The sequence below is a fragment of the Thunnus maccoyii genome, chromosome 15 (genome assembly GCF_910596095.1).
Source record: "Thunnus maccoyii chromosome 15, fThuMac1.1, whole genome shotgun sequence".
Classification (NCBI taxonomy): Eukaryota; Metazoa; Chordata; class Actinopteri; order Scombriformes; family Scombridae; genus Thunnus; species Thunnus maccoyii.
In genome coordinates this window covers 2,156,860-2,183,772 of record NC_056547.1, presented here as the reverse complement: position 1 = coordinate 2,183,772, position 26,913 = coordinate 2,156,860, and the positions used below count along the sequence as shown (strand labels likewise).

At 36.6% G+C, this 26,913-nt stretch overlaps 2 protein-coding genes and 3 gene segments (V, D, J or C); 3 read left to right on the top strand and 2 right to left on the bottom strand.

The window, feature by feature from the left end:
- LOC121913183 (transcription initiation factor TFIID subunit 12-like) overlaps positions 1-7,858 on the top strand; it is a 133,199-nt gene extending 125,341 nt beyond the window's left edge. The window contains exons 9-12 of one of the 2 annotated variants that reach the window (XM_042435880.1): positions 5,356-5,409; positions 6,671-6,739; positions 6,854-6,916; positions 7,335-7,858. In XM_042435880.1, the coding sequence (XP_042291814.1) occupies positions 5,356-5,409; positions 6,671-6,739; positions 6,854-6,916; positions 7,335-7,426 (278 nt within the window). In that variant the 3' untranslated portion in view covers positions 7,427-7,858. The remainder of the gene's footprint in view (positions 1-5,355; positions 5,410-6,670; positions 6,740-6,853; positions 6,917-7,334) is intronic. The other variant, XM_042435881.1, reaches the window with a different exon arrangement.
- LOC121913208 overlaps positions 1-26,913 on the bottom strand; it is an 899,212-nt gene that overhangs the window by 313,491 nt on the left and 558,808 nt on the right.
- Positions 1-26,913, top strand: part of LOC121913212 — a 747,540-nt gene that overhangs the window by 172,422 nt on the left and 548,205 nt on the right.
- LOC121913210 overlaps positions 1-26,913 on the bottom strand; it is a 756,822-nt gene that overhangs the window by 185,180 nt on the left and 544,729 nt on the right.
- Positions 19,673-26,913, top strand: part of LOC121913175 (integumentary mucin C.1-like) — a 36,214-nt gene continuing 28,973 nt past the window's right edge. Inside the window, exons 1-2 of the mRNA XM_042435866.1 lie at positions 19,673-19,796; positions 23,629-23,738. Of these exons, the coding sequence (XP_042291800.1) occupies positions 19,736-19,796; positions 23,629-23,738 (171 nt within the window). The 5' untranslated portion in view covers positions 19,673-19,735. The remainder of the gene's footprint in view (positions 19,797-23,628; positions 23,739-26,913) is intronic.

The window sequence follows — 26,913 nt, the reverse complement described above, 5'->3', positions numbered from 1 at the left end:
CGCACACAAAATCACATGTCAGGATGCAGCATTGTGACCGCTGCCACCCCACCACACACACATACACACACATTAGCTGATGGTGTGAATGATGTAAAGTTAGAAGTTAAAAGTGAAGTGCAGTAATGCTTTAAGGTCTTCATGTTTTTCATGATTAGCAGTTTGCACTCGACAGTTAAATGTGATTCTGACTCTGATGGAAAACAACTTTTCAGTTCTTTGCAATATTAGACATGTTGACATTCTGAAAATGGATGTTTAGTTCTTGTAAACTGTTAACTTTTATTGTTATTGTAACTGTTTTTCTTGCTGTAATCATTCCTCCTGTTCATACTGACCATTAGAAGATCCCTTCATAATGATCTTACAATGGAAGTGATGGAGGACAAAATCCACAATCCTCCTTCTGTGCAAAAATGTATTTAAAAGTTAATCTGAAGCTAATATGAAGCTTCAGCGTCCAAATGAGTCAAATCAAGTAGATATCTTTCAACGTTACAGTCTTTTTAGTGCCAAAGTTCCTCTTTTTGTTACTATACTTCCACCTGCAGCTCAACAGGGAAACACTGTCCGAGGAAACACAAAGAGGAAATTTGATGCTAAAAAGACTGTAAATGTGTCAGATATCCACTTGATATGACTAACTCAGACTGCTGAAGCTGAATAGAAGCTTCACACAGACTTTTAAATGACTGTGTGGACACACTGTGGATTTTGTCCTCCATCACTTCCATTGAAAGCACATTTGAAGGATCTTTTAATATCCAGTATGAACAGGAGGAATGATTACAGCGAGGAAAACCTCTTTCACTGTTCATATGGACACCTGACTGCTGGTTTAAGATTATAACATTTTCAATAAGCATCACTTCAAAGTGTGATCACAGTGTGTTCTGCACAGGACACTTTGCAGCGTAAAAATAAACTCATCAGTGCAGAAACTGTTTCTAAATGACCTCAAACCTTTATTTATCTGTCATATTTCTGTACTGATGTTTCTGTTAATTAGTGGCCGACACAAACAGTCTGATAAGCTGATATCAGCCAATATATTAGTGCAGCTTTAAGTTAGGTATCAATACAGTCAGAGAACTTTTACTGAATGTAACAATTCTCCACTTTTGTGTAGAAACAGAAGTTAGTTTATCAAAGAAAATCTTGTTTTGGAACAAAACTCTTCCATGTGTCACTGACTTTATCATGAATACATGTGTTTATGATGGCATGTTATAAAACATGAATCTTGGTTTTTACTAACTTAATGTTTGTTGCTCAGCTGCAAATGTAAACGTGACCAAAGGTGATCAGTCTGAGAGAGGTGAGAGACAAGAACTCAAAGACACACACAAAAATATGAAGGCAGGTAAAGCACAGAGAAGAAGTTATTTAAAGGAATAATCTGACATTTTGGTAAATTTATTAACATGTTTAACTTTCTTACTGAGAGTTAGAAGAGAAGAACAACCAGTGGTGGAATGTAACTAAGTACATTTACTTAAATACAGTTTTTGGAACCATTTGATGTTACTTTCTACTTCCTGTCTGCTAGATCTCAGAGGAGAATATTGTACTTTTTACTCCACTACATTTATTTGAATGTGATAGTTACAAGTGTCTTTCCAGATCTATATTTTACAAATAAAACAGATGATGTATTTATATTTGTAATTAATTTAGATCACTTTGTAGAGATCTGTTTCTACTTTGACACATAAGAGTATTTTCTATTGATGGGTGTGAAAAGACATGTAAAATTCCAAGAGAGGTGAAAACTTTTTACAGGCAACGTATATTCTGTATATGTAAAATACAGACGGGTGACAAATGAAAGGAAAAACTGGTACCACCACTTAGATCGATACCACATTCATATCTGTCCATTAAACATGAAGCTACAGCCAGCAGCCGGTTAGCTTAGCTTAGCATAAAGACTGGAAACAGAAGGAAACAGCTAGCCTGGTGTTACAGAGAATTATATGCAGAAATATAACGACACACAAGGCTGAACAATAACAAATATGATCAGTTCACATAAGAGAGAAACTTTAATGCTGCTTCAAATTAAACAGAAACAATATCCTCAACATTCAAGTGCTTTAAGTCATGAGAACATTTGCTCTGCTTGATAACTCACCACAAAACTGGCCATCACCTTCTTCCTGTTTCAATACTGATGAATGATTTCATAACTTTCTGTGGTAAAATGTATTTTGATGCCCTGTTGTATATATTTCCTCCATCTCACACAGAAGCAAACAAGACACCACCATCAACCACAACTACAACTACAACAACAATAACAACAATAACAACAACTGCACCACCAAAAACGAAGAAAACGGAGGAGGAAGAGAGTAAGATGAAACACATCTCAATGTTAAATTAAATTGATTAAAGGTGATTGATCTAAACGAACAAAACAACAGAAAACACTTTAAACGCAGTAATTAAACAAACAGATACAGATATAAGAGCCTGGGAAAGTTTTAACACTGTGTTCAAGTGAAACTATAATTTCAATGTTGGAAGTCGAGCACACAACATGTTCAACATTCAGGTGGTTTTTGTTGTGAGAACTTGAACTGTTGCTGACTCAGCACAAATATTAAAGTAGTGTTGGTACTTTTTCAAAAACTGTGAATATTTTGTGACATTCTGTAAACAGTTAGCTGTAGTAAAATACATTTTCTGCCCTGTAATATATATTTTCTCTGTTCTGCACAGATCATGATGAAGGACCAACATCTGATGAAAACAAAGGTATGACTGCAATAAATAAGTCACATCAATAAACCTGAAAAGAAAATGAGTAAAATGAAACAGCCTCTTAACATCCACCCTTTTTTTTGGAATTTTTGCCCATTTGGCATACCCAAATGGAAACACTAAAATGTTAAATTGATTAAAAACTTTAAATGCAGTAATTAAACAAACAGATACAGATATAAGAGCCTGGGAAAGTTTTAACACTGTGTTCAAGTGAAACTATAGTTTCAATGTAGGAAGTCGAGCACACAACATGCTCAACATTCAGGTGGTTTTTGTTGTGAGAACTTGAACTGTTGCTGACTCAGCACAAATATTAAAGTAGTGTTGTTACTTTTTCAAAAACTGAATCATTTTGTGACATTCTGTAAACAGTTAGCTGTAGTAAAATACATTTTCTGTCCTGTAATATATATTTTCTCTATTCTACACAGAAGATAAAAAAAACCCAACATCACCACCAACTGCAAAAAAAGGTATGACTGCAATAAATAAGTCACATCATAAGTCACAAAATTCTGTTCATTTTTCTCACAGACAACGTTACACTGAGCACTTCTACCACTTGGATGGTTAAATCATCAGAAAAAAGATGAACAATTAAAGATAAAAAGTCGACTGTGTACATAAACATTTCAAGGTAGAAATTAACTACGACTCCCAAAGTGCATTTCTGCAAGAAACAGCCAATCACTGAGCTTAAAATCCACTCATGTGCACTGCTAACAGCAGGCAGAAGCCAAAGATTACAGTGTTGACAAATTGATTTTACAATCCACAGAGCCAAAGGCTTCTTCTCCATAGCAACAGCAGCTGAGGCTCATGGGTATTGTAGTATTCTTAGCCGTCCACCAAAATCACAGACAAAACATGATTTCTGAGAAACTAAGTGTAAATACTGTAAACTGGTGGTCAGAATATAAACCTGTAGGATCATTCATTTATCCAGGAGAGTCCTGAGTTTCTATGTTCAGTAACATCGAAGAGATCGTTAAAGAAAATTTTGAAAACCGGAAAAACACTTGTGGAACCAGCGGCCCCTCACACTTCACAGCTATTAGATGGCACTACAGATGTTTCCTTGCTATCGATTTACACATGAAATGTTCACTAGATAAAACATTTCTAACAGTTAATGGTGCAACCTGATTTACTAAAAACTGAAACTAGTTAGTAGTTAGTAGAAGAACTTCACACACAAACTTAGTGATGGATTTTTGATTAGCTGGTGCAGCCGGCTGCTGTACTGTATATAACACGTATCATGTCGGGATGTTTGTGTTGAACTTTTACTTTGTTTTCCACTAGATTTAGTGGTGTGGATAGTTCCTTCCTTCCTCCTCGTCCTCATCATCATCATCACCGTCTACTGTGCTTGGAGGTGTAAAAGACGAGGTAAATGAAGTCTGACCTGGAAATTTACAATCACACTAAATTTTGATGAATACAAGAAAGATGTGCTCGTAAATTAAATGTTCATGGTATTTAACAAAAAAGAAAAGACATTCTTACAGGATATATGATTGCAACACATTAACATGAATTATACCTTATTTTAGTTTTTATCACAACATGCAAAATTATAATTACTTAACATTTACTTATACCTCCCCCATAGTACGGTTTATTTATTTTTTAAATTTTAAATGTATTTCTTATTTGATGTCTCTTATACCTTTTTTCAGAATTTTATAAATTAAATAATCAGCTTTCATGTCAGAATTTTGACTTTAATTTCAGACTTTTGATTTAATCTTAGAACAGATTTTCTGCATATGCAATCCCACCTAACAATGATGTCATGCTGCATCACAGTGCAACGTGACATCATTTTATGGGCTGTTTTCACATCTAGATGGAAAGTCAGCCTGTTTGTGATCAGAGTTTAAAGCAGGTAATCAGTGATTATTCAGTAATAATTAAGTTATTCACTAATTTGTTTTCCTTTCTGCAGAGACTAAAGAAAGACACCACATCTACGACGAGATACAAGATGAAGGGTTGAACCCTACAAAGCGTGAGTAATGAGAAGTGTTTCTTTTTAAAATGACAACTTCCTCTTTCTATTATGATTGAGACTGATCTAAAATTAAATCCTACACTGTGCTTACTGTGCCTGCATTCATGCACTGTTACTATAGTGACACTGAAGTCATTCGACTGTAACTGCTTGTAGTCTTCAGAGGGGAACTTGTAGCATTATAAGACACAGTTCATACAGTATATATCATTATAAACTTCCACAGCTTCTTAAAAGCTTCTCAAAGACTCTCCTCACCATCTGAATCAAAAATAATTCATCTGCTGCACAATTTTCTTACCTGTTTCCTGAGGTGCAACTCAGTTTCTCACTGTAATCCAAATAAAGATAGGAGCCATAACAAGTAGTCATATCTCTGAGGCTGTTTTATGTCACTTAAACCAAACTTGAGATGTTTTATCATCTATATGAACATTATTTTCCATTATTTTATATCTTTATGCACAAAAATGCATGTCTATTTTTCTGTTTCACAAAACAAGCAAGAAGATACTACTGTACCTTAAACATCAAATTTAGTGATCTTCTTTTCATTTCTTTTCTGGCAGGTGTGGAAAGCTCTGGCGGACCATCAGCTGAATACTGCCTGGTGACTTTCCCAGGTGAATGATCAGATATTTTCCCACCACCTTTGACAGCAAACTGTCCAAATTTTGATGTTTTTTGTATGTATCTTGGGACAGTGATTGAACTGTCCTGCATTCATCAATGGTGGATTTTAGTATCTCATAACTGTGACTCAACATCTTGTAATTGTGAGATCTTTCTCTTGTAATAACAAAATACTGCTCTCATAAGTGAGAGATGTGGCTTATCTAATCTGTGTAGCTACAGGAACTGTTGCAGGTTATTGTGGTGGTTGAATCAGTTAAGAAGCAGCGTACAGAGTTTTAGCCAAAATGCTAATGGCTGTGTTTTGTTGTTGAGCTGAATGAAAATGCAGCAAACAGTTCAAAGACGGTTTTCTTGTAATTATGACGTACTGATCTTGTATGAGATGCTGAGTCGCGTTACAAAAGTCATAATTATGACATAACACTTAGATATTTTTTTCCTTTGATGAGTGCAATTTGTTTTCGTCGACCTTCATTGTCTTTCTCAGTAGCTAACAGCCTGATCTCCTGCTGTCTGGATGTGTTTGTTGAGTTAGGAATTTTTTGCAGTGTGGCTTCAGGGGATGGCCATGTTGGTCTGTGACTTTGGTCCAGACTGAAATATCTCATAAATTACTGGATGGATCGCCATCAAAGTTGGAACAGACAGTCATGTTTTCCAGAGGTTGAAGCCTGAGTTTTTGTCCAACGCCACCATCAGGTTATAGTTTTTGATTGGAACATCTATCGGATGGTTTGCCAGACTTCTTGTCTAGCAACATCACAAGTGCAAAACTTCAGTTTGTCCAAGACTTGATGACCACATTCTTGAAAAACTCCCAACATTCCCATCAACCTCAGCTGCACATTGTGCTAATTAGCTAATTTCAGCAACACACCAAATCAGCATGTCAACCTTATCAATATGAGCATGTTAGCATGTTGACGTTAGCTCAAAGTACAGCTTCACAGAGCTGCTAGCATAGCTGCAGACTCCTAATTTTGTTAAAAAATGCAGCATACTGAGTGCACAAGGGTTCTGCTTTCATCACACCCTTTTCAGAGGATGTGTTCAAAAGCACATTGAAAAAATTTGGACATGGAGTGAAAAGGCCTTTACTTGAAAATGCCTTTTCATTGGGTCATCAACTGATTGGTTGACACTGATGTTGACAGCCCGCTCAAAAGTTGGAATAAGGTATTAATACCTGTGGCGTAAAAGGTCAGTTAGTTCTTTATAATAAATGTTTGTTGGTAAATGTTTTAATAGGTGGATCAAACCAAAATGAACCCACATGTTGCACCATCCCTGATCCTCCACCAACAGGAAACAAGACCGGTAAAGCCTGAACTGTCATCAACATTTACAGTTTTACAGTTCAATCAAGGATTCTAGAGATATATTTCTGGTTACACGTTTCATAGATTAATTATCTTTTCTTTCTTCTTACAGACACATCTCTAACTGAGTCGCCATATTCCATGATTACCGACCCTTTGCCTGATGGTAAAACAGGTAAATCATTGGCTCTTCATTTGGCTTAGATGGTATTAATGTGTTACCTTGTGTATATTGGAAGTTTTTAACAATTAAAGCACCATGAAACATAAGTGTAAAAAGGCATATCATATTGGAATAAATTCTGTCTGTTAATAGAAACGCAACAGTAACCCAAAATTATTATGTCTCCAACATCTGACATAGAGCTAGAATGTGAGAAATGCAATTTGCATCCAAAATAACAGCCTCAGCAGGTCTGTACTGACTGTATTTTGGTTTGAGTTTCTTATTTTTGGTTTTGCCTTCTCAGTTTTTCTTTTTTCTGATTTTGGTCTTTACAGTAATTGAACAAATGTATCTGATAGGAAGCAGATGGTAGTAATTTTTCCTCCCATGAATTCTGTTGTTTGTAATTCTTCATCTCAATACACAGGTACACCACAGCTGAATGACCCGACGTATTCCTTACTGGAGAAACCCAAAGTGCTTGAGAACAATGACCAATACCTGCATAGTTTTACATAAACATTTAGCTTCTGTCAGGCAAAAACGTATTTCTGAAAGAGTTGTTTGTTGCAAAATATGGAAAGAAAAATGCTTATTCCTAAGTTTTGGAGGTGAAGATTAAGACTGTTTCAATGCGACTTTGGTACCAGTATTATATTCTATTTTATTATATTCCTGCAATCCTTTTAATACATTTTTAATAAACATTTTGTTGTAAAAAAAAAAAAAAAAAAGAAAGTTAAAACAGGACCAGGAAACAAAATGCTTTCATGTGCTCTGTTGCTTTGTTTGAGTTGAACTGTTCAAAGACGGGATGGACAGTACTTGCAATAGACTGTATTTTGTTTATGGTTACAATACAGTGACTATGTTCATGTTATCTTCAGTTAAAGCAATTGTGTCTGATACTGTTATGAGTAATGATAATAAAAAGATGTGTTTGTTTCCCCATTGCATTTGTGTTCATATATTTACAGCATGCTACAGATGTAAAAGACTCCAAATAAGAGTGCTTTATACTCAGCACATCAGTGAGCAGTTACATGTGAAAAGAATTCAATTGGTGTTTGAGTATAAAGTTAATTTTTTAGAAGAGTCTATATAGTTGTAGGAATTTGTGCACTCAAATATTTTTGATGTTATGGGGGGAATTATGAATTATTATTGTGCACAACTCCAACATGAAATTATTCATCCAGTGGCATAACTCATATTAGAGTATGTGTAATAATAGGGAAATAGTCCTCCTTGTTGGACACACAAGACAGGTCAATTAGAATTATAGTTGTTATTAATCTTAATCATGATTTTGCAAAGGTATAGGTCTTTTAAGGTTAGTCTTTTAAGCAAGTTGATGAGGGTTTTGTACGAATACTTGCTTGCTCCCTGCGATGACTTCTTGCAGAGAATGGAGTCCAATGTGCTGGGGTGAGGAGCTGGATCTGGTAATAATGAGTGAGTAGGCCGGTCCGGACTTGAAAAGGTTCCATTGGAAGAGAGCTCCTAATTTATGCTCTCATGTTCTCCAAGGCTTGATCCTCAACTCATTGCTCCAGATTCAGAAGGCAAGCAGCATCAAGCAGCCTTAAAGAGCTGCCTAAAAACAGCTTAAAAACATCAGCTTAAAACAGCAAAACAGCAAAACAGCAGACAGCCCAAAAACAGCAAAAACGGCCAAGAGTCTCAGATAAGACACTGTTAAAGTTTCAGTCTGCCTCTCAGAAGGTGCCTCCTGGCCAATCCCAGGGTTGCAGAGTTCTGGGGGAGCAAAGTCAGTCCCCCCCCTGTCCACAGACAGGCAGGTATAGTTCCTGAACACAGTTACTCCATTAATCAACGTATTTACAATTTAACAATTGCATGAATCCTAATTTTGCAATTTGGATAGTAGCTTTAGCGTTCTGACAGTGAAACAAGCAGAATGGTACTAAACATGATAGGGTTATCATGGATGATGGGATTATGTTAGGGATACATGTCTTGGCTAAAAGGCAGTGGAATAAAAGTCTAACCAAAGTGCATAACAACACACATATGATATACGCACATCAACATACAACAATAATTGTCCTTAGACAAAATCTAAAACTAATCCATAGGTTTTACAGTCCTCTGGTCTTTGGTCTGACTGCAAACGGCAGGGGTCCATGCCCTTTGAGGGTGTGTGTGTGTTTGTGTTTGTGTGTGCGTGTGTGTGTGTGTAAAGTGTGTGTGTGAATGGGGCATGGCATATAGTGCAGCATGTCTTGTGCCTTATGCAGGTTTGCCCAGTGATCAGTTCTTGGGTTGGTCACTAAAGTCCTGAAAATCAAAATCAACAGTGGGATTAAAGTTGGTGCCAGCTCGTCTCTGTGTGTGACTGGCTCTTAGAGGTGAGTTATGATAACCAATGGTGGGGGTCGTTTATCCAAATGGTACTAACAATTCACACTGGGGTGCGAATTGGTCTTCCTATCTTGCTGGCTCTTGTAGCTTGAAGGATCAAAGATGGTTTGGGTCAGTGGTCGGGTTCGGTGACCATGCAGGAGATGGGGCTTGTGCTGTCTGCATTCGAAACATGCAGGGACTTTATCCTCCATAGTTTTGAATGAAGTGTTTACTTTTGCATGAGATGTAAGATATTTTGTATTTTATGTGTAAGTTTTTGGTTTTTGTGTGTAGAGTTTCGACAAACAGCAGGCCCTAGTTTCAGAAACTGTGTTTTAGCAATAGTAAGAAACTGTATTAACTAAGATACTTCATGTGTGTGCTGTGTGTTTGGTTTTATGTAATTTATTATCAAGATTATCTTGAAAGTGACACATTGTAAAATTTATGACAAACGTCCGGGTCAGACCAGAACTTAAGTTGGACCATTTTATAAAGTAACATGTTAAGTTATTAATCTAAACATACAGGGTGTATAAAGCTGCAGAATGTACATAAACCTGAGCATGATAGCTGAAAAGAATCGTTGGTGACGGAAACAGAATATTTCGACATCGCTGGAACTGCTTATCAGACAACAGTCACACAATGTGTGACAAGTGTTTGCTGAGGAAGTACAGAGTGCAAATGGGGTTAACGTCTATGAGTGCAGGTTTGAACAGTGTGTGTGTCTGAGTTATTTAAGGGCTTATTTGGCTGCAGTATTACTTAAAATGCTTTCATTGTACTTCACCCAAAAAAAGAGTCTACACAGCCTCTTTCCAGAGTTCATCTTGAACCACTGCACAGTCCAGACAACCTTTTCTCACTGACAGCAGAACACACACAACTTTCTCTTGGATAGTTTCACACAAACACAGAACAGGAACTTTATTTCAACACACATACATGGAAATAGAGAAGGATGTAGAAATGACTTGCATCAGTGATCTGTAGTGCAGCGCTGGGCAGAGAGAAGTGTGATATCACGGAGAGCATGATGTGTCATTCAGTGGAATTACAGTGGAAACAGTTTTCGGCCAAATATAGATGTATTTCATTGTGGTTATGATTTGGCTGATTGTTGTCCGTATGAATACACGTTAGTGTTTGAACATAAACTGAAGAGTTTGGAAGTGAGGATGTAAACACGTAAAATGTGCTACAGATCCACAGAGTTTTGTTGCTTGTTTGTGTTTGAATGAGAAAAGTATTGAGGACATTTGAAGGTTGTAGTCACTGAATGCTTTCTGTGTGAATATGTATTATAGTTTACTCAATACTGAACATGCAGGTAACCAACTGTAAAAAAAAAAAATCTATAAAAGGGAACATTAGCATTCTTTCACCATAAAAAGACACTGAGAGGTGTTGAGAAGGAGGTTTTCTTTTTTCAGGAAGAACTGTAAGTTTCCTGTTTTCAACCCACAAAGCAATGTGTCAAACATTATTCTGCATATTGAATCATTTCAATCTGTGTCAGGATGAGGGTCAACATCTACATCTGCCTGTTTGCCTTAGTTCTGGGCTGTAACGTCACTGCAGGTAAGGAGTTTTTTACATTTGTATAACATAATAATAAAGCTTATTATTATATACAGAAACCAGGAAGCCAGACAGAAGATACAAATCAAAGATAATGATTTGGTTCATTGATCCCCTCTAGTATGAAATCTAGTTTTGGGAACCACAACCAAAAACAAATAAGTAATAAGTGTAGTGATGCTGGTATTAGTTAAAAGTCTGGCAGCTACTACTAGTTGGAGCCTGTTGAGTGATTTCTGGTTTACATTAAAAGACAGAGAGACAAAGGCATGTAAAACTTTTGTATCTTTGAAACTGGTCAAATCTTGGAACTATTTTTAATTTTTCATGATAAAAACGGGACTGAATGAGCCTCTTGATGGTAAAGACGCATTAATTATCATGACTTCATGCACAAAAAAGCATTAATTCATTCATGTACAACCTCAGGAATGTACAAGAATTGACGTCATGTAAAACCTCAGGAATGTACAAGAATTGACGATATCTAACATCATGTCTTAATGCAAGAACAATACGTTAATTAATGCTACAACTAAGGTATTGCAACACATTCTCCCAGGAGTGGTAGTCAACAGGTTGTGATATGTAGCACAACAAGCTAGTGAAGCTGTACACAGAATCGCATTCCCGCACATGCTCAGTGGTGTCTGCTTTACACAGAACTACTCTCCTGAGACTGAAAACATGATCACTGTTATTAGTCTTTGTAGCCGTTTCTAAACAAACTAACATGACCAAACTCTTCATGATGAAGGAACATGTGACCCAGTGCAGCGCTGTGACTCACTGACGTGTTTTTAATAGTTTCTGGACAACAACGGAGGAATAAGATATATCAGGCTTTGATACACACACAATACTTGTTAGTACATCAGTTTATTGTTGGTAGTGAGTAAACAATATAAACATTGTCAGACTTATCCTTTACAAACTGCTTGTGAGCTTTAAGGTAATATTGTATGATATATATATATTAAAATGTTCACACCTTTTCCAAACTGATAATAACTGATCATTTATATAGAATCCAAAACTGTAATTTAATTTGTATTTGTAGTTTTTCCAAATACATGATGCTGAAGACTTTATTTTAGGGGTTAATACAAGTGATTTCACAATTATGTCATCATTAATCATATGTTATTGATCAGTGTCACCGAAGGAGCAGGTCTCAACTTTATGTAAAGAGCTACAAACATGATGCAGTCATGAATTCAGTAGAACACGGATGCACAAATGTTGTAAATGAAGAAGACGTGAAAATCTTTAATAACTCAGAAATCACGATGATTAAACTCCTTTAGTTGTTGCATTAATTAACGTATTGATCTTGAATAATCAATAAAATAATCGAGGAGACGCATCAGGTCAACTTGCCTTGTCCTCAGTATGTGGAGGGTAAAGTGACGTGCAGCAGAGAGATGAATGGAAGCAAAGTTAACTAACTAACAGCTGATGGTGACAGAGAGCAAAAATTCGATGACCTCGACATTGACACAGTTCAACAGTAGATAAGTTACTGCACATCCTCGGAGTGCAGTGACTTATCTGGTGGTTATAATGACACCAAGGTCAAATTCAGTTAGCACTCAACAGTTAAATGGGATTCTGACTCTGATTGAGTTCCTTCCAATATTAGAAACTGTGACGTTCTGGAAATGGATGTTTAGTTATTGTAAACTGTGTTTGTTTTTCAGAAATAATCCATCAAATAGTCGAGGAGAAGAACTTGGTCTCTCTGCGTTGTTCTCACTCTGTGGAGGGTAAACTGACGTGGAGCAGAGAGATTAATGGAAGCACAGTTGACATATTTATAGTTGATGGTGACAGAGAGCAAAGATTCAATGACCCCCACAAACGATATGGTTCAGCTGCAGATAAGTCACTGCACATCTCTAGAGTTGCTGTCTCAGACTCTGGAAAATACTTGTGTAATAATGTAGCAGCTGTGGAACTGACGGTGATCCCATCAGGTAACATCAAACTCTGTCAAAGTTGTTCTGCTTTTTGTTTATTTATTTAATGTGACTGCAAGAATAACAAACACTTTACATTTACTCTTGTTACTGTAATTGAGTAGGTTATTACTGTTCATTTTATGAATGTATTTATTGAGTTTTTTAAAGATTGAAGTCATTTTCATACTGTAAGAATCATGCTGCCCCACAAATCAATTAAAATGTGTTGGACAGTTATAATCTGCATTTTATTGTCAGTTGGTGAAGAAATGGAGAGAAAACTGTCTTTATTTGGTTTGAATATTTTATTTTCTGGTTAATAGAAACAAGCTCTGTGTTTTTGTTCGTGTAGAGTTGGAAAAAACAAACCTACTTTTCTTAAGTTTTTAACATGTAACTTGATAACCTACACTCAGATATATAAAAGATATAATAATAATAATAATAATAATAATAATAATAATAATAATAATAATAATAATGATAATAATAATAATAATAATAAAGATAAAGTTTATTTATATAGCACAAAACCAGAGATTACAAAGTGCTTCACAAGGACAAAATGAAGAAGCAAAAGACAAACTTTTCCAAATTTTCAGTGTTTCATGATTTCTATTGTAAAACTTTCGTTATTGTAACTGTGGGTTTGAGTTTGCCTGATTATGATGATAAAACAGAAGACTGGTGGCGATAACCTCTCCCTAAATGAAAATTAACTGATATTTCTGGTTCTGCCACATGATACTTGATACTTTTATTAAAGATAAACTGTCCATCATGACTTTGACAGTGTTATAGGAGAATAATGATAAATCTCTGGAGGACTCTTTTAATGATGTTCTTTTTAAAACTTGATCTTTAAATCTTGGTTTTCACCCAATCTTTATGTCTGCTGTGTACAGGAACCATCATACAGAATGCTACAGAGAGGACTGAAGTCATTTTGAAATGCCCTCATGATGATGCTGGGTCTGGTCTAACGTGGACCAGAAAACTTAACGGGAAAATGACTGTGGTTGGTCATCATGGGAAGGAAGAAGAGCATACTCAAGACCAAAGCAGAATTCGTTCTTCAGATGAGGGCGAGAGTTTGGTAATACAAGACGTGCAGCTTGGTGACTCTGGACTGTACTACTGTGGAGACAGACCAGCTGTGTATCTGAATGTGATCAAAGGTGAGCAGTCTGAAGTCAGGTTTCCAATCAAATGTAACGCAAATTTTAACTGAAATTTCAGAAAATCAATAAAAGGAAATGCAAATTAATGTGCGTTTCCATCCACTACTGTGGACATTCAGTGCAGGAAACTTCAAAGAGAAGAAAATGGCACAGTAATGACGTAATTAATATGACTCCGGCAAACGATACAGTTCATTAGCAGATAAATTGCTGCACATCCGTGGCGTGAATGTCTCAGACTCTGGAAAATACTTGTGTAATAATGTAGCAGCTGTGGAACTGATGGTGATCCCATCAGGTAACATCAAACTCTGTCAAAGATGCTCTGCTTTTTGTTTATTTACTTAATGTGACTGCAAGTACAACAAACACTTTACATTTACTCTTGTTACTGTAATTGAGTAGGTTATTACTGTTCATTTTATGAATGTATTTATTGAGTTTTTTAAAGATTGAAGTCATTTTCATACTGTAAGAATCATGCTGCCCCACAAATCAATTAAAATGTGTTGGACAGTTATAATCTGCATTTTATTGTCAGTTGGTGAAGAAATGGAGAGAAAATTGTCTTTATTTGGTTTGAATATTTTATTTTCTGGTTAATAGAAACAAGCTCTGTGTTTTTGTTGGTGTAGAGTTGGAAAAATCAAACCTACTGTTCTAAAGTTTATTACATGTAACTTGATAACCTACACTCAGATATATAAAAGATATAATAATAACAATAATAATAATAATAATAATGATAAAGTTTATTCATATAGCACAAAACCAGAGATTACAAAGTGCTTTACAAGGACAAAATGAAGAAGCAAAAGACAAACTTTTCCAAATTTTCAGTGTTTCATGATTTCTATTGTAAAACTTTCGTTATTGTAACTGTGGGTTTGAGTTTGCCTGATTATGATGATAAAACAGAAGACTGGTGGCGATAACCTCTCCCTAAATGAAAATTAACTGATGTTTCTGGTTCTGCCGCATGATACTTGATACTTTTATTAAAAATAAACTGTCCATCATTAGTTTGACAGTGTTATAGGAGAATAATGATAAATCTCTGGAGGACTCTTTAAATCTTGGTTTTCACCCAATCTTTATGTCTGCTGATGGCAGTCTGGAGTCAGGTTTCCAAACAAATGTAACGCAAATTTTAACTGAAATTTCAGGAAATCAATAACAGAACATGCAAATTAATGTGCGTTTCCATCCACTACTGTTTTGCGAATATTATTATTTGAGTGCATCAAGGTAAACAGTTGGTGGCATTGATTCTCCCATCGAGTGCAGGAAACCTCAAAAAGAAGATGTAGTAATGACGTAATTACTAGAGCGACAGTCGAAGCTGAAGTGATGGAAAACATGACAGTGAAAAATGTCTGCCGCCATGTTTCGTTTCTCCAGCGGGGCAGAAGCTTCAGGGACATTTAATTCACTAAATCTGTTTCTATTCCATTTTGTTTTTATGGATACTTATGTGTTTTTCACTTTTCCACCTCATCCAAGCGTAAAAACTTCTTACGCAATATTCCAACTTTTTTCGAATTTCCAGCCTTTCCACTGACACTTTTGTTATACGCAAATTGAAAAAGCGCATAAAAAAGGGTGGATGGAAACCCGCCTTGAGAGGGACACACAAATTCAGTACAGATGGTAGATAATAGTGGCTTTCACCCTTAACTGTATCTACTAATATTTAGCTAATACATTGAAAGTTTGCTAAAAAGACCTTTGTTTTTCCGTTGTCACGTGACGTGTCACACTTTAAGGATGTTTTCACATCTGCATTTTTTACTCTGGTTAAATCAAACTCTGGTTCGTTTTCCCCGTTGGTGCGATTTGTTTGGGCAGGTGTGAACACATTAATCGGGCTCAAGTGTGGACCAAAACAACTGCACAGGACACTTAAAAGAAGTTATTTAAAGGAACAAACTGACATTTTGGGAAATACATTCAATTCTTTACTGTCTTACTGAGAGTTAGAAGAGAAGATCAATCAGTGGTGGAATGTAACTAAGCACATTTACTTAAATACAATTTTTATTTATTTATTTTTGTAATATTTACTCTCACGGCCTAGTAAATGTTAGTTTTAAATAGTCATTTTGGTCTCAGATTTATATCAATAAAAACTCATGATACATGTTTGGTTTCAGGCAGGTCATCAAATGCATATTCAGTAAAGTAAACATTTTGCAGAGTCAGGCTCTTTCTGTGTGTGACGTGTACATATGAGCAGGAAAAGAGATAGAGACCAAGTGCACATACACAACTATTTTGGCCGTCCGACAAAAAATGTCCCACCAAAGTTAAAAACAAACCTACAACCTTGATTTGAACGATCCCACACAGAAGATAAAAAGACACCTTCAACTACACCTGCACACACAAACACAGGTATGATCACATGATGAAACAAAGTCGTAACAGGTGTACGTCAGAGCTTACAACGAAGATGTGAAAACATGAATTCAAAGATGAAGATATGTATTCAGAGTATGTGGAAAAGACACTAGATTTACAGTAATATTCTCTATACCAAGATTAAAATGAAAGAAACTAATTAGTGATTGTGAATGTTTCCTTGTCTTCCAGCCTCTCCTTACCTGTGGCAGATGCCTGTTCGTGTGGTGATCGTAATACTTTATTTAATCCTGATGATCAGCATCACCGTCACTACCTGGAGAAGAGGTGAATGACCTGAAAGTTGTGGATATGAAAATGTTGAGCAGCAAATATTGTTTTAAAAAATACAGTCAGATGATATTTTAAACTCAAGAAAGACTCAATATTTTCAGATTTTACTTATAACAGCAGGAATAACTGGATATCAACTAGCAAACACTCACAGACATTATAGTAGCTCAGAGATTTGTACAAAGATGAACTGAGCAGAAGTTTGGCTGAATCAGACAAATAAATATTGAGTGACGGCCATTTTAATTCATTATGTTCCTGTAGCGCCACTTATTGGTGAAATGTGGTCAAATGAACCAGGATGGTTTAAAGTTGAAATGTGCACACGTCATCTAAATTTGAATTTATGAGTCATAGCAGTTTATGTCAGATCTGTCACACTTACTGAAATTATAGAAAATGGTCATAATAACTTTTTTTCAGTCTCATTCAAATATTATATGTATCAGCTTTGATTCAAATTGATCAGATGTGAGTAGTGAAACTCTGTCTGGGTGTAAATGTGCATGGTCTATATTTATAAATCAGTTTTTAACCATGAAAAATAATTCAGCTTCTCCACTTAACATTTCAGGATAATATGAAGTGCCTCAGAACGACCACATGATGGTGCTATTGCTATAATTGGTTCTTTCTCACATTCATTGACCCAAGGCTCAACTTTCTACCAGATATCTTTAAAATTGAAGAAGTAGCCTTTGAGATATCCTCATAATTAACAGACAAAGACATGGACAGACATGTCATGTTCCTCATTACTGTAACCATTAACATAAACATAATGCACTCTTTTAAATGTGTGATGCTGAGTGATGAAGTTGCAACAGAAGTGAATTGAAAATATCTTTAATCATCTCTATGTTTACCTTCTCTCCATTGTAGCGCAACAGATACAGAAGCAACACACAGCAGAAACAGAAAATCATCTCTGATCCTCCATCACACAGAAACAAGAGCGGTAAAAACCAACCTGTCAACAGTGTTCATCCTCATACAGTCTGACAGGAAACAGGTCTGGTTGATAGAGGTGCTGAACAACCCGCACAGCTAAACAGTCTCTTTCTCTCTTTCACGTTGACTAAACTATGAGCTTTGGGCTAAATTTATATTGACAACATCTCTCATACACAAACATGCAGCTCACAACTCATTGTCATGTTCCTGCTGCTTTTGGTTTTACTGTATGCATCATTATGTAAATATTGGGAAACATCAATAGTGTGTGAAAATATGAATATAATTAAAACAGAAGTGTGAAGCAGGTTGACATGCATTGACTTTTGAGATTTTTAATAGTTATAACTATTAAAAATGTATTAAGTCTCTTTATCCTGTATTTTTAAATAACCAAGTAGCCATATTACAGCTAAATATGATAATTGAATATACTTTAAAAAGAATTACAATTATTATTGTAGTGATGTTGATGTACTGTTACTTTGCATTTATGCATGCAGCAGGGGAAGAGAATATGTAGCCGCAATGTCATGACAGCTTATATATGGACATTTCAGTATTTAGAAATAAAACAACTTGCTGCAAACCTTTAAAATGACTTGTATGTGTCATTTTTGCATTTCTGAAACTTTTTTTTGCCTTCGACAGACATCTGTCAGCTCTGGCTAGCTAACATATTACACATATTCCAGTGAGAAGCAGCAGCTAGTAGCAGTCATAACGCTAACACCGGCTACACAAAGTTAGCTCTACAGGTAGTGACAAATAAACTGAGTGTGTCCCAAACCATCAACCAGCACCACTGGTTAAAAGCACAGATGCAACCCTCATACAAATAACATTAGCATGAAAACTATAAAGAACCGTTAGCATATAAACCCTGCTGTTTGGTATTTGTTATGTTGGCGTGAGAACAATTAAGTCTTGTTAGCTTGAAAACAAAAAAAGGAATCTTTGCATGAAAACAATAAAGTAATGTTAGCATATTATTCCTGCTGTTTGACTGTTTCACAGGACAGACACAGTCATTCTGGTTATATCGGCAACATTAAACAATAAAGTAACATTAGAGGAAGTGATAACTGCTGCTTTCATGTTGACTAAACTCATATGAGATTAGGGCTAAATTTATATTGACAATGTCTCTTGTACACAAACATGCAGATATATGGTTGCTGCTGAACAGCTTCTGTGCTTGAGTGGTCTCTGTGTGGTTAGATATCTGGCTGGAAAGTTCTGCTGCATCTGTCTCGGACTGTGTTCACCCAGAATGTGGTGGTTTGGTTTCTTCTTTCTTTGGCAGCTCTCATTGTTCAGTTTTTTTTTCTTTGGTTGTTGAGTTTCTTTTTAAAAATGTGATCTATTTTTGAGTTTTTTTGCTAAACATCAGTCACTGTTTCTAACTGCATTTCCCACAGATCACCTCTCTGTCGATGATTTTAAGTTGATTAGTTTGAGTTTCTTTGACCTGCTCGTTAGTCTTTCAATGGTGATGAGATAAAGAGCCAGATATTGTTCTCAGGAGTTCATGGAGACCAAAACTTCTTCCCCAGAATTCTTTGTGCTTTCTCATCTGCAGGAAACCTCATGGACTGCACTGACGTGGGGATGTCCTTCTCCTGCTGTTGTTGCTGTTTGTTGTTGCTAGTCATGTATCTATTGTTGTTGTTGTTGTTGTTGTTGTTGTTCTGCTTCTCTGTGTCCTCACTTTTCTAAAATTAAAAAAATGAAACATGTTTTAAAAGATCTGTGAATCTAATTTGTTAGTTAGTTCATCTTTATCTATTCAGGAAATCACATTGTGACCGAAATCACACACACACACACACACATTAAAACTAAAAAACTAAAAAATATCAGCAAATTAACCTTTAAATTACTGGAACTGTACGTGTGAAACACACTGTGTTCACACTAGAGGAAACGTCAGTGTTCATTAACCACAAAGAAAGAAAGAAAAAGAAAGACATTGAAGAAGTGAGAGTGCAGCCTTTAAAGTCAGAGGAACACACGTATACACTGAGTTCCTGTTCTTCCCTGAGATAGAAACTGTCTCTGTTCATTGTGGTTCAGTCTGTTGGAGGATGAGGATGAACATCTGCAGCTGCCTGTTAGCTTTAGTTCTGGGCTGTAATGTGACAGCAGGTAAGAACTTTACTCTTTTTCATCAGCTTTAATAATAATGTTCATGTTTGTTCATGTCATAGAGTGAGTGATGAATGTGGTGCAACTTTTTATTTTTACTGGTGTTTTCAGGTTAATAGAGTGCAGCATGATACATCTTATAGGAAGTATTGATAATTAATTAATTAATTAATTAATTAATTAATTAAGCTATTGTTAATTCTTCTTTGTCTTTGGGATGTTTCCCTTCCTATTTTAAGCTGCTACTATCCAGCCCATATTAAAGAAATCTAACTTAGTTCCTGCTTTGCCGGAGAACTAGAGGCCTGTATCTACACTCCCAGGCTCCTCGACTGTCTTAACGCTATTAGAGACTGGACGGCAGAAAAGTTGTTACAGCTCAGTGCTGATGAGACGGAGGTTCTGGTTGTTGTTCCAGTAAAGGTTGCCTCTGTCACATTTAGGATCCCGTTTAAGATTCTCATTCTTACTTACAGAGCTTTGCACAGTCAGGCTTGCTGTCTGTCTCACACAAACGCCTTAAGACTCGAGGTGATCGAGTTTTTGAAGTCGTAGCATTTAAACTATGTAACGCTCTGCCTGCTGCCTCACAGTCTGCTGACTCTGTGGATTCATTTAAAAAGCAGCTCAAGACAAACTCGTTTAGACAGGCAGGGTAACCTGTAAGCACCAGGTCAGCATTTTATGGTTTTATTGTGTTTTTTAGTTTTGCACTATTTAATCACGTGACTTGGGTGGTCACTTCATCTGCTTTGATTACTTTCTTTTTTGTATGTTGCATTACGTGCTTGTAAAGCACTTGCTGTACAAATACATTTACTTACTTTTACTTTTTACATATAAAGTATGTTGTCCATTGTTTCCAGTATTTTACATTGTTGGGACGGGCAGTAGTGCGTTTGGTTATTAGCAATAATTGATAATTATCATAGATAATTATGAATTATGAAAATAAGATATTGTTAACCTTAATCAATAATTCGGGCACCAACTGTTGGACCTATGAGGAACACAGTTGATTATTTGCAATAATTATCAATTATCAAGGATAATTAACTAATTATGACAATTAATAGAATTATTAATATGAATTAACAAATACGGGGCACCATCCGGAAACCGGGACCAATAACCAAACAAGGTAGTCTCATAAATGGGAATTCACCTAGAATGTTAATATCTGAGAGATATCAACATTCAAGGGTGAACAAAGAAGGGTTGCATTCGAGCTCTGACTCCTTCAATCAGCCACTTTTCACAATATTACACACAATAATGACAGAAGAACTTCTCTTTAAAGATATAACAGTGTTTATTAAACTTAGCAAAATTAACAAAGTTAACAAATGCTTCATTCAATAAACAACTATCCTAAAATCTAATCCTACCAAACAAAACACAAACAGCTATGTACAGGGTTGGACACATGCAGGAGAAGGCATGTGTGTGTGTGTGTGTGTGTGTGTGTGTGTGTGTGTGCGTGCGTGTGTGTGTGTGACAAGATGGCGACGGGGCCTGACGTGATGACGTCGTCGGTCTGCGATGCGGACGTGACTATGGGAGGAAGTCATGTCGTGCGAGAACCGGATGGCAGAAATGTGGCGGTGTTTTGGTTAGACAGGAGCAAGACGGCGCCGCCTGGTGGACGGCGTCTCGCACTCATCCACTTCTGTGAAAAACACACGTGTCTGACGGCGGATAAGGAAAGACAAAGCGATGCTTTGTCCGACGTTATCTGACCATCAGATGTGCAAAAGATGTCGGTGCGTGTATGGGTGTGTGTTAGTCAGAAGAGAGAGAGAAGAAGGAGAGAAAGCGATCGTGAGAGGAAGAGCACCGGCTTTGTCCACAGATAGCGTGTGTACGGACGGCAGTCTGTAACGCACGTTGTCTGGTTTCTGATCGACAAAGCAACTTACTTTCTGACTCACGGTGGCACAAACACAGCAGTAGTCCCGAGCGGGACAAACACAAAACAGTCTAGCGTGGTGAACACAACTAAACAGGCAGCAAACTTGAAATACTCCTAAGAGTAAACAGAGAAAAATGGACTCGGCGGTCTGTCAACAACACAACAAAACAATAGCAATAAAGCTAAGAGCTAAATGCTAAACAACAGCAACTGATGCTGATAGAACACACAATTAACACTGCCTCTGCCCAGACTTATGCCTCTTACTTGGGTCGCTTCAGAAAGCGAGCTGGGTTTGTGTGTAATCCGTCGTTATGTCCGTCTTTGTCCTGGGCTTGGATGCAGACGGTTCTCGCACGGTCGGCGAAAAACACGGCAGCTGGCTCTCGGCGGCGTGGCAGAGAGAACAGCAAAGTCGACTCGGTGAAGAAGCGTTTCTTCCGTCTCGAGGAAATTGAGGACGCTGGTTGCAGCAGCGGTCTCTCTCGGATCCAGGAATGTGTTCGGGTGAACACAGGCGAAGTCTCGTCTCGTCCGGCGAGGGGAGTCTTCGATGAGGGGAAAACACGTGCGTGGGGTACCCCCTTTAGTCAGCTGACTCACAGAGGAACAGGAGTTACCCCTAGCTCAGTGACATGGGAAAGGCGTGTGCTTCAGGGCCCGTTCAGTTTTTAAAGGGGCGGTGATGTCATGGCTGCGTCATCAGGACGCTCCGCTGTGCAGGAGCGTCTCCGCCAATGAGACTGTATGTTGACTGCTCCCTGCTGAGGTGTGAAAATTGCAAAGCATCCTTGGAAATGGAGTTTGCAATGGACTCCCATTGTCTAAGCAGCATTTTTGGCGCTATTCCTTTGTCCCGGGAGAAACAAAGGAACAAAGCACCTCGTGGTCAGGCCTCACAGGTTACATGTAGGCCTTCTTTGTGTGACCTCATGGTTTGAGGCCCAACAACATATTGTTCATATCGTAGTCTGAAGGTAAAGGTCAGTTTCTCCATACAGTGAATTTAGCTGATGTATAAAGTATTTTATAGAGATTTTAGTGATTTGTTGAAACACGTTCAGGTTTATTGTCATAGTCATGTATTTGAATAAATCAAGTTCAAAGTTGTTTATTGGTCACGTACACAAAACAAACAATACAATGTGCAGTGAAATGCAGTTTAGGCCCTCCTAGATTAGCTTATAGCTGCTAAGATTAAAGATAGAAATAGTAATAAAGATGAAAAGGAAATCAAAAATAAAAATATTATATAATATATATACAATTTATATATATATATATATATATTACATTATATAAAGCATACACTACGACCATATAAATAAACATATTATAAAAAAACATTAATACTGATAGTAAAAAGAGATGAACAGTAATATGAAGGTGCAAACATAGTCTAACCTACATATATTTATATGATCTAAAAATGATCTAAAATATCTACAGACTCACACAGCGACAAGAGACGGTGGTGCACAAATGTGCACGCACACAAAACCACATGTAAGGTTGCAGTGCATTGTGACCGCTGCCCCCCCACCACACACACATTAGCTGATGGTGTGAATGATGTAAAGTCAGAAGTTAAAAGTGAAGTGCAGTAATGCTTTAAGGTCTTCATGTTTTTCATGATTGGCAGTTTCATGAACTGCCCCCCCCCCCCCCACCCCCCCACCCCCCCCCACCCCACCACACACACATTAGCTGATGGTGTGAATGGTGTAAAGTCAGAAGTTAAAAGTGAAGTGCAGTAATGCTTTAAGGTCTTCATGTTTTTCATGATTAGCAGTTTGCACTCGACAGTTAAATGTGATTCTGACTCTGATGGAAAACAACTTTTCAGTTCTTTGCAATATTAGAAATGTTGACATTCTGAAAATGGATGTTTAGTTCTTGTAAACTCTGTTTCTTTTGCAGAAATAATCCATCAAATAGTTGAGGAGAAGGAACATGTCTCTCTGCGTTGTTCTCACTCTGTGGAGGGTAAACTGACGTGGAGCAGAGAGATTAATGGAAACACAGTTGACATATTTATGCAAAGATTCAATGACCCCCACAGAGGATACGGTTCATTAGAAGATAAGTCACTGGTCATCTCTAGAGTTGCTGTCTCAGACTCTGGAAAATACTTGTGTAATAATGAAGCAGCTGTGGAACTGACGGTGATCCCATCAGGTAACATCAAACTCTGTCAAAGTTGTTCTGCTTCCTGTTTCTTCCTGTTTCAAAGTCTCGTCTCTGTGCTTCACTTTTCATCTTCTAAACTGTGATTAAATACATACATTGACATGTTAATGAAATGATGCATTTCAAAGGTAAATGTGGTTTTAACTTCAATAACAAATATATTGTAAGAAATGACATCATCATTACTTATTACTTTCATAACTCAAAACCAGGTTTTAATTTCACACTGACTGTTAAGAATAGAGGCCCAATTAATTTATAACATTAACTTCTTGTTACTGTAGTTACTTAAATATTTCTGTGTATTTTTATACGTTCGTCATTTTATTTGATTTTTTTATGTGATGTGCTTTACTTTGTTTGTGGTAAATTAATAAACAGCTTTTTATGGTCAGTGAAGAAAAATATCTTTTTAACGTTCTCTAATACGTCATTTCTATTGTTCTTTTCCTTTTAAAGGAACAGGTCGTCTTGTTCATGTAGAGTCACACAGGAAACAAACACCTGAATTAAGTCCTTTTCTCTAAAACCTCATTTAGGAACTTATAACCAACAGTCAGGAGCCCAAATGAACATTAAAGCTGTTTTTCTTGCTGTAATCATTCCTCCTGTTCATACTGACCATTAGAAGATCCCTTCATAATGACCTTACAATGGAAGTGATGGGGGACAAAATCCACAGTCCTCCTTCTGTGCAAAAATGTATTTCAAAGTTTATCTGAGGCTAATATGAAGCTTCAGCGTCCAAATGAGTCAAATCAAGTAGATATCTTTCAATGTTACAGTCTTTTTAGTGCCAAAGTCCCTCTTTTTGTTACTATACTTCCACCTGCAGCTCAACAAGGAAACACTGTCCGAGGAAACACAAAGAGGGAATTTGATGCTAAAAGACTGTAAATGTGTCAGATATGCACTTGATATGACTAACTCAGACTGCTGAAGACTCATAGAGTGTAAAAATAAACTCATCAGTGCAGAAACTGTTTCTAAATGACCTCAAACCTTTATTTATCTGTCATATTTCTGTACTGATGTTTCTGTTAATTAGTGGCCGACACAAATAGTCTGATAAGCTGATATCAGCCAACAGTGTTGGACAAAGTACTTGAAAATACTAATTAATTACTGATTGTATATTATTCATATAAAAGTAATTACAATACTTATTACTCAGCAGCAAAAGTAACGTGTTACATTACTCATCACTTTACTTTTATTTCCTTTAAACGGCGAGCACGCCGACCACCAAGTGTAAAAGGATTAGAAGGTTAATGGGATCAGTAACTGTAATATAATAATTGAATTCCATATTGTAATCCCTTACACTACTCTGAAAAAGTAATATTACTGTAATGTGTAATGTGCTCAACACTGTCGGCCAAGATATTAGTGCAGCTTTAAGTTAGGTATCAATACAGTAAGAGAACTTTTAGTTACTGTAACAATTCTCCACTTTGTGTAGAAACAGAAGTTAGTTTATCAAAGAAAATCTTGTTTTGGAACAAAACTCTTCCATGTGTCACTGACTTTATCATGAATACATGTGTTTATGATGGCATGTTATAAAACATGAATCTTGGTTTTTACTAACTTAATGTTTGTTGCTCACAGGAACAACAATAGTCAGTATTGCAGAGAAGTCCAACGTCACTCTGACATGTCCTGATATTGTTGGAGGGTCACATGTTCCAACATGGACCAGAGAGATTGATGGAAAACAACAACAAATCAGGCGTCATGTTTCAGCTGTTGACAAGTATCTGAATATATCAGACGTGCAGCCCGGTGACTCTGGACTGTACTACTGTGATGGAAAACCAGCTGCGTATCTAAACGTGACCAAAGGTGATCAGACTGAGAGAGGTGAGACACAAGAACTCAAAGACACACACAAAAATATGAAGGCAGGTAAAGCACAGAGAAGAAGTTATTTAAAGAAATAATCTGACATTTTGGTAAATTTATTAACATGTTTAACTTTCTTACTGAGAGTTAGAAGAGAAGATCAACCAGTGGTGGAATGTAACTAAGTACATTTACTTAAATACAGTTTTTGGAACCATTTGATGTTAGTTTCTACTTCCTGTCCGCTAGATCTCAGAGGAGAATATTGTACTTTTTACTCCACTACATTTATTTGAATGTGATAGTTACAAGTGTCTTTCCAGATCTATATTTTACAAATAAAACAGATGATGTATTTATATTTGTAATTAATTTAGATCACTTTGTAGAGATCTGTTTCTACTTTGACACATAAGAGTATTTTCTATTGATGGGTGTGAAAAGACATGTAAAATTCCAAGAGGGGTGAAAACTTTTTACAGGCAACGTATATTCTGTATATGTAAAATACAGACGGGTGACAAATGAAAGGAAAAACTGGTACCACCACTTAGATCGATACCACATTCATATCTGTCCATTAAACATGAAGCTACAGCCAGCAGCCGGTTAGCTTAGCTTAGCATAAAGACTGGAAACAGATGGAAACAGCTAGCCTGGTGTTACAGAGAGTTATATGAAGAAATATAACGACACACAAGGCTGAACAATAACACATATGATCAGTTCAAATAAGAGAGAAACTTTAATGCTGCTTCAAATTAAACAGAAACAATATCCTCAACATTCAAGTGGTTTAAGTCATGAGAACATTTGCTCTGCTTGATAACTCACCACAAAACTGGCCATCACCTATTTCCTGTTTCAAAACTGATGAATGATTTCATAACTTTCTGTGGTAAAATGTATTTTGCTGCCTTGTTGTATCTATTTCCTCCATCTCACACAGAAGCAAACAGGACACCACCGACAAGTGAGAGATGAAACACATCTTAATGTTAAATTAAACTGTTAATAAGGTGATCGATCTAAACGAACAAAACGGCAGCAAACACTTTAAATGCAATAATTAAACAAACAGATACAGATATAAGAACCTGGGAAAGTTTTAACACTGTGTTCAAGTGAAACTATAGTTTCAATGTAGGAAGTCGAGCACACAACATGCTC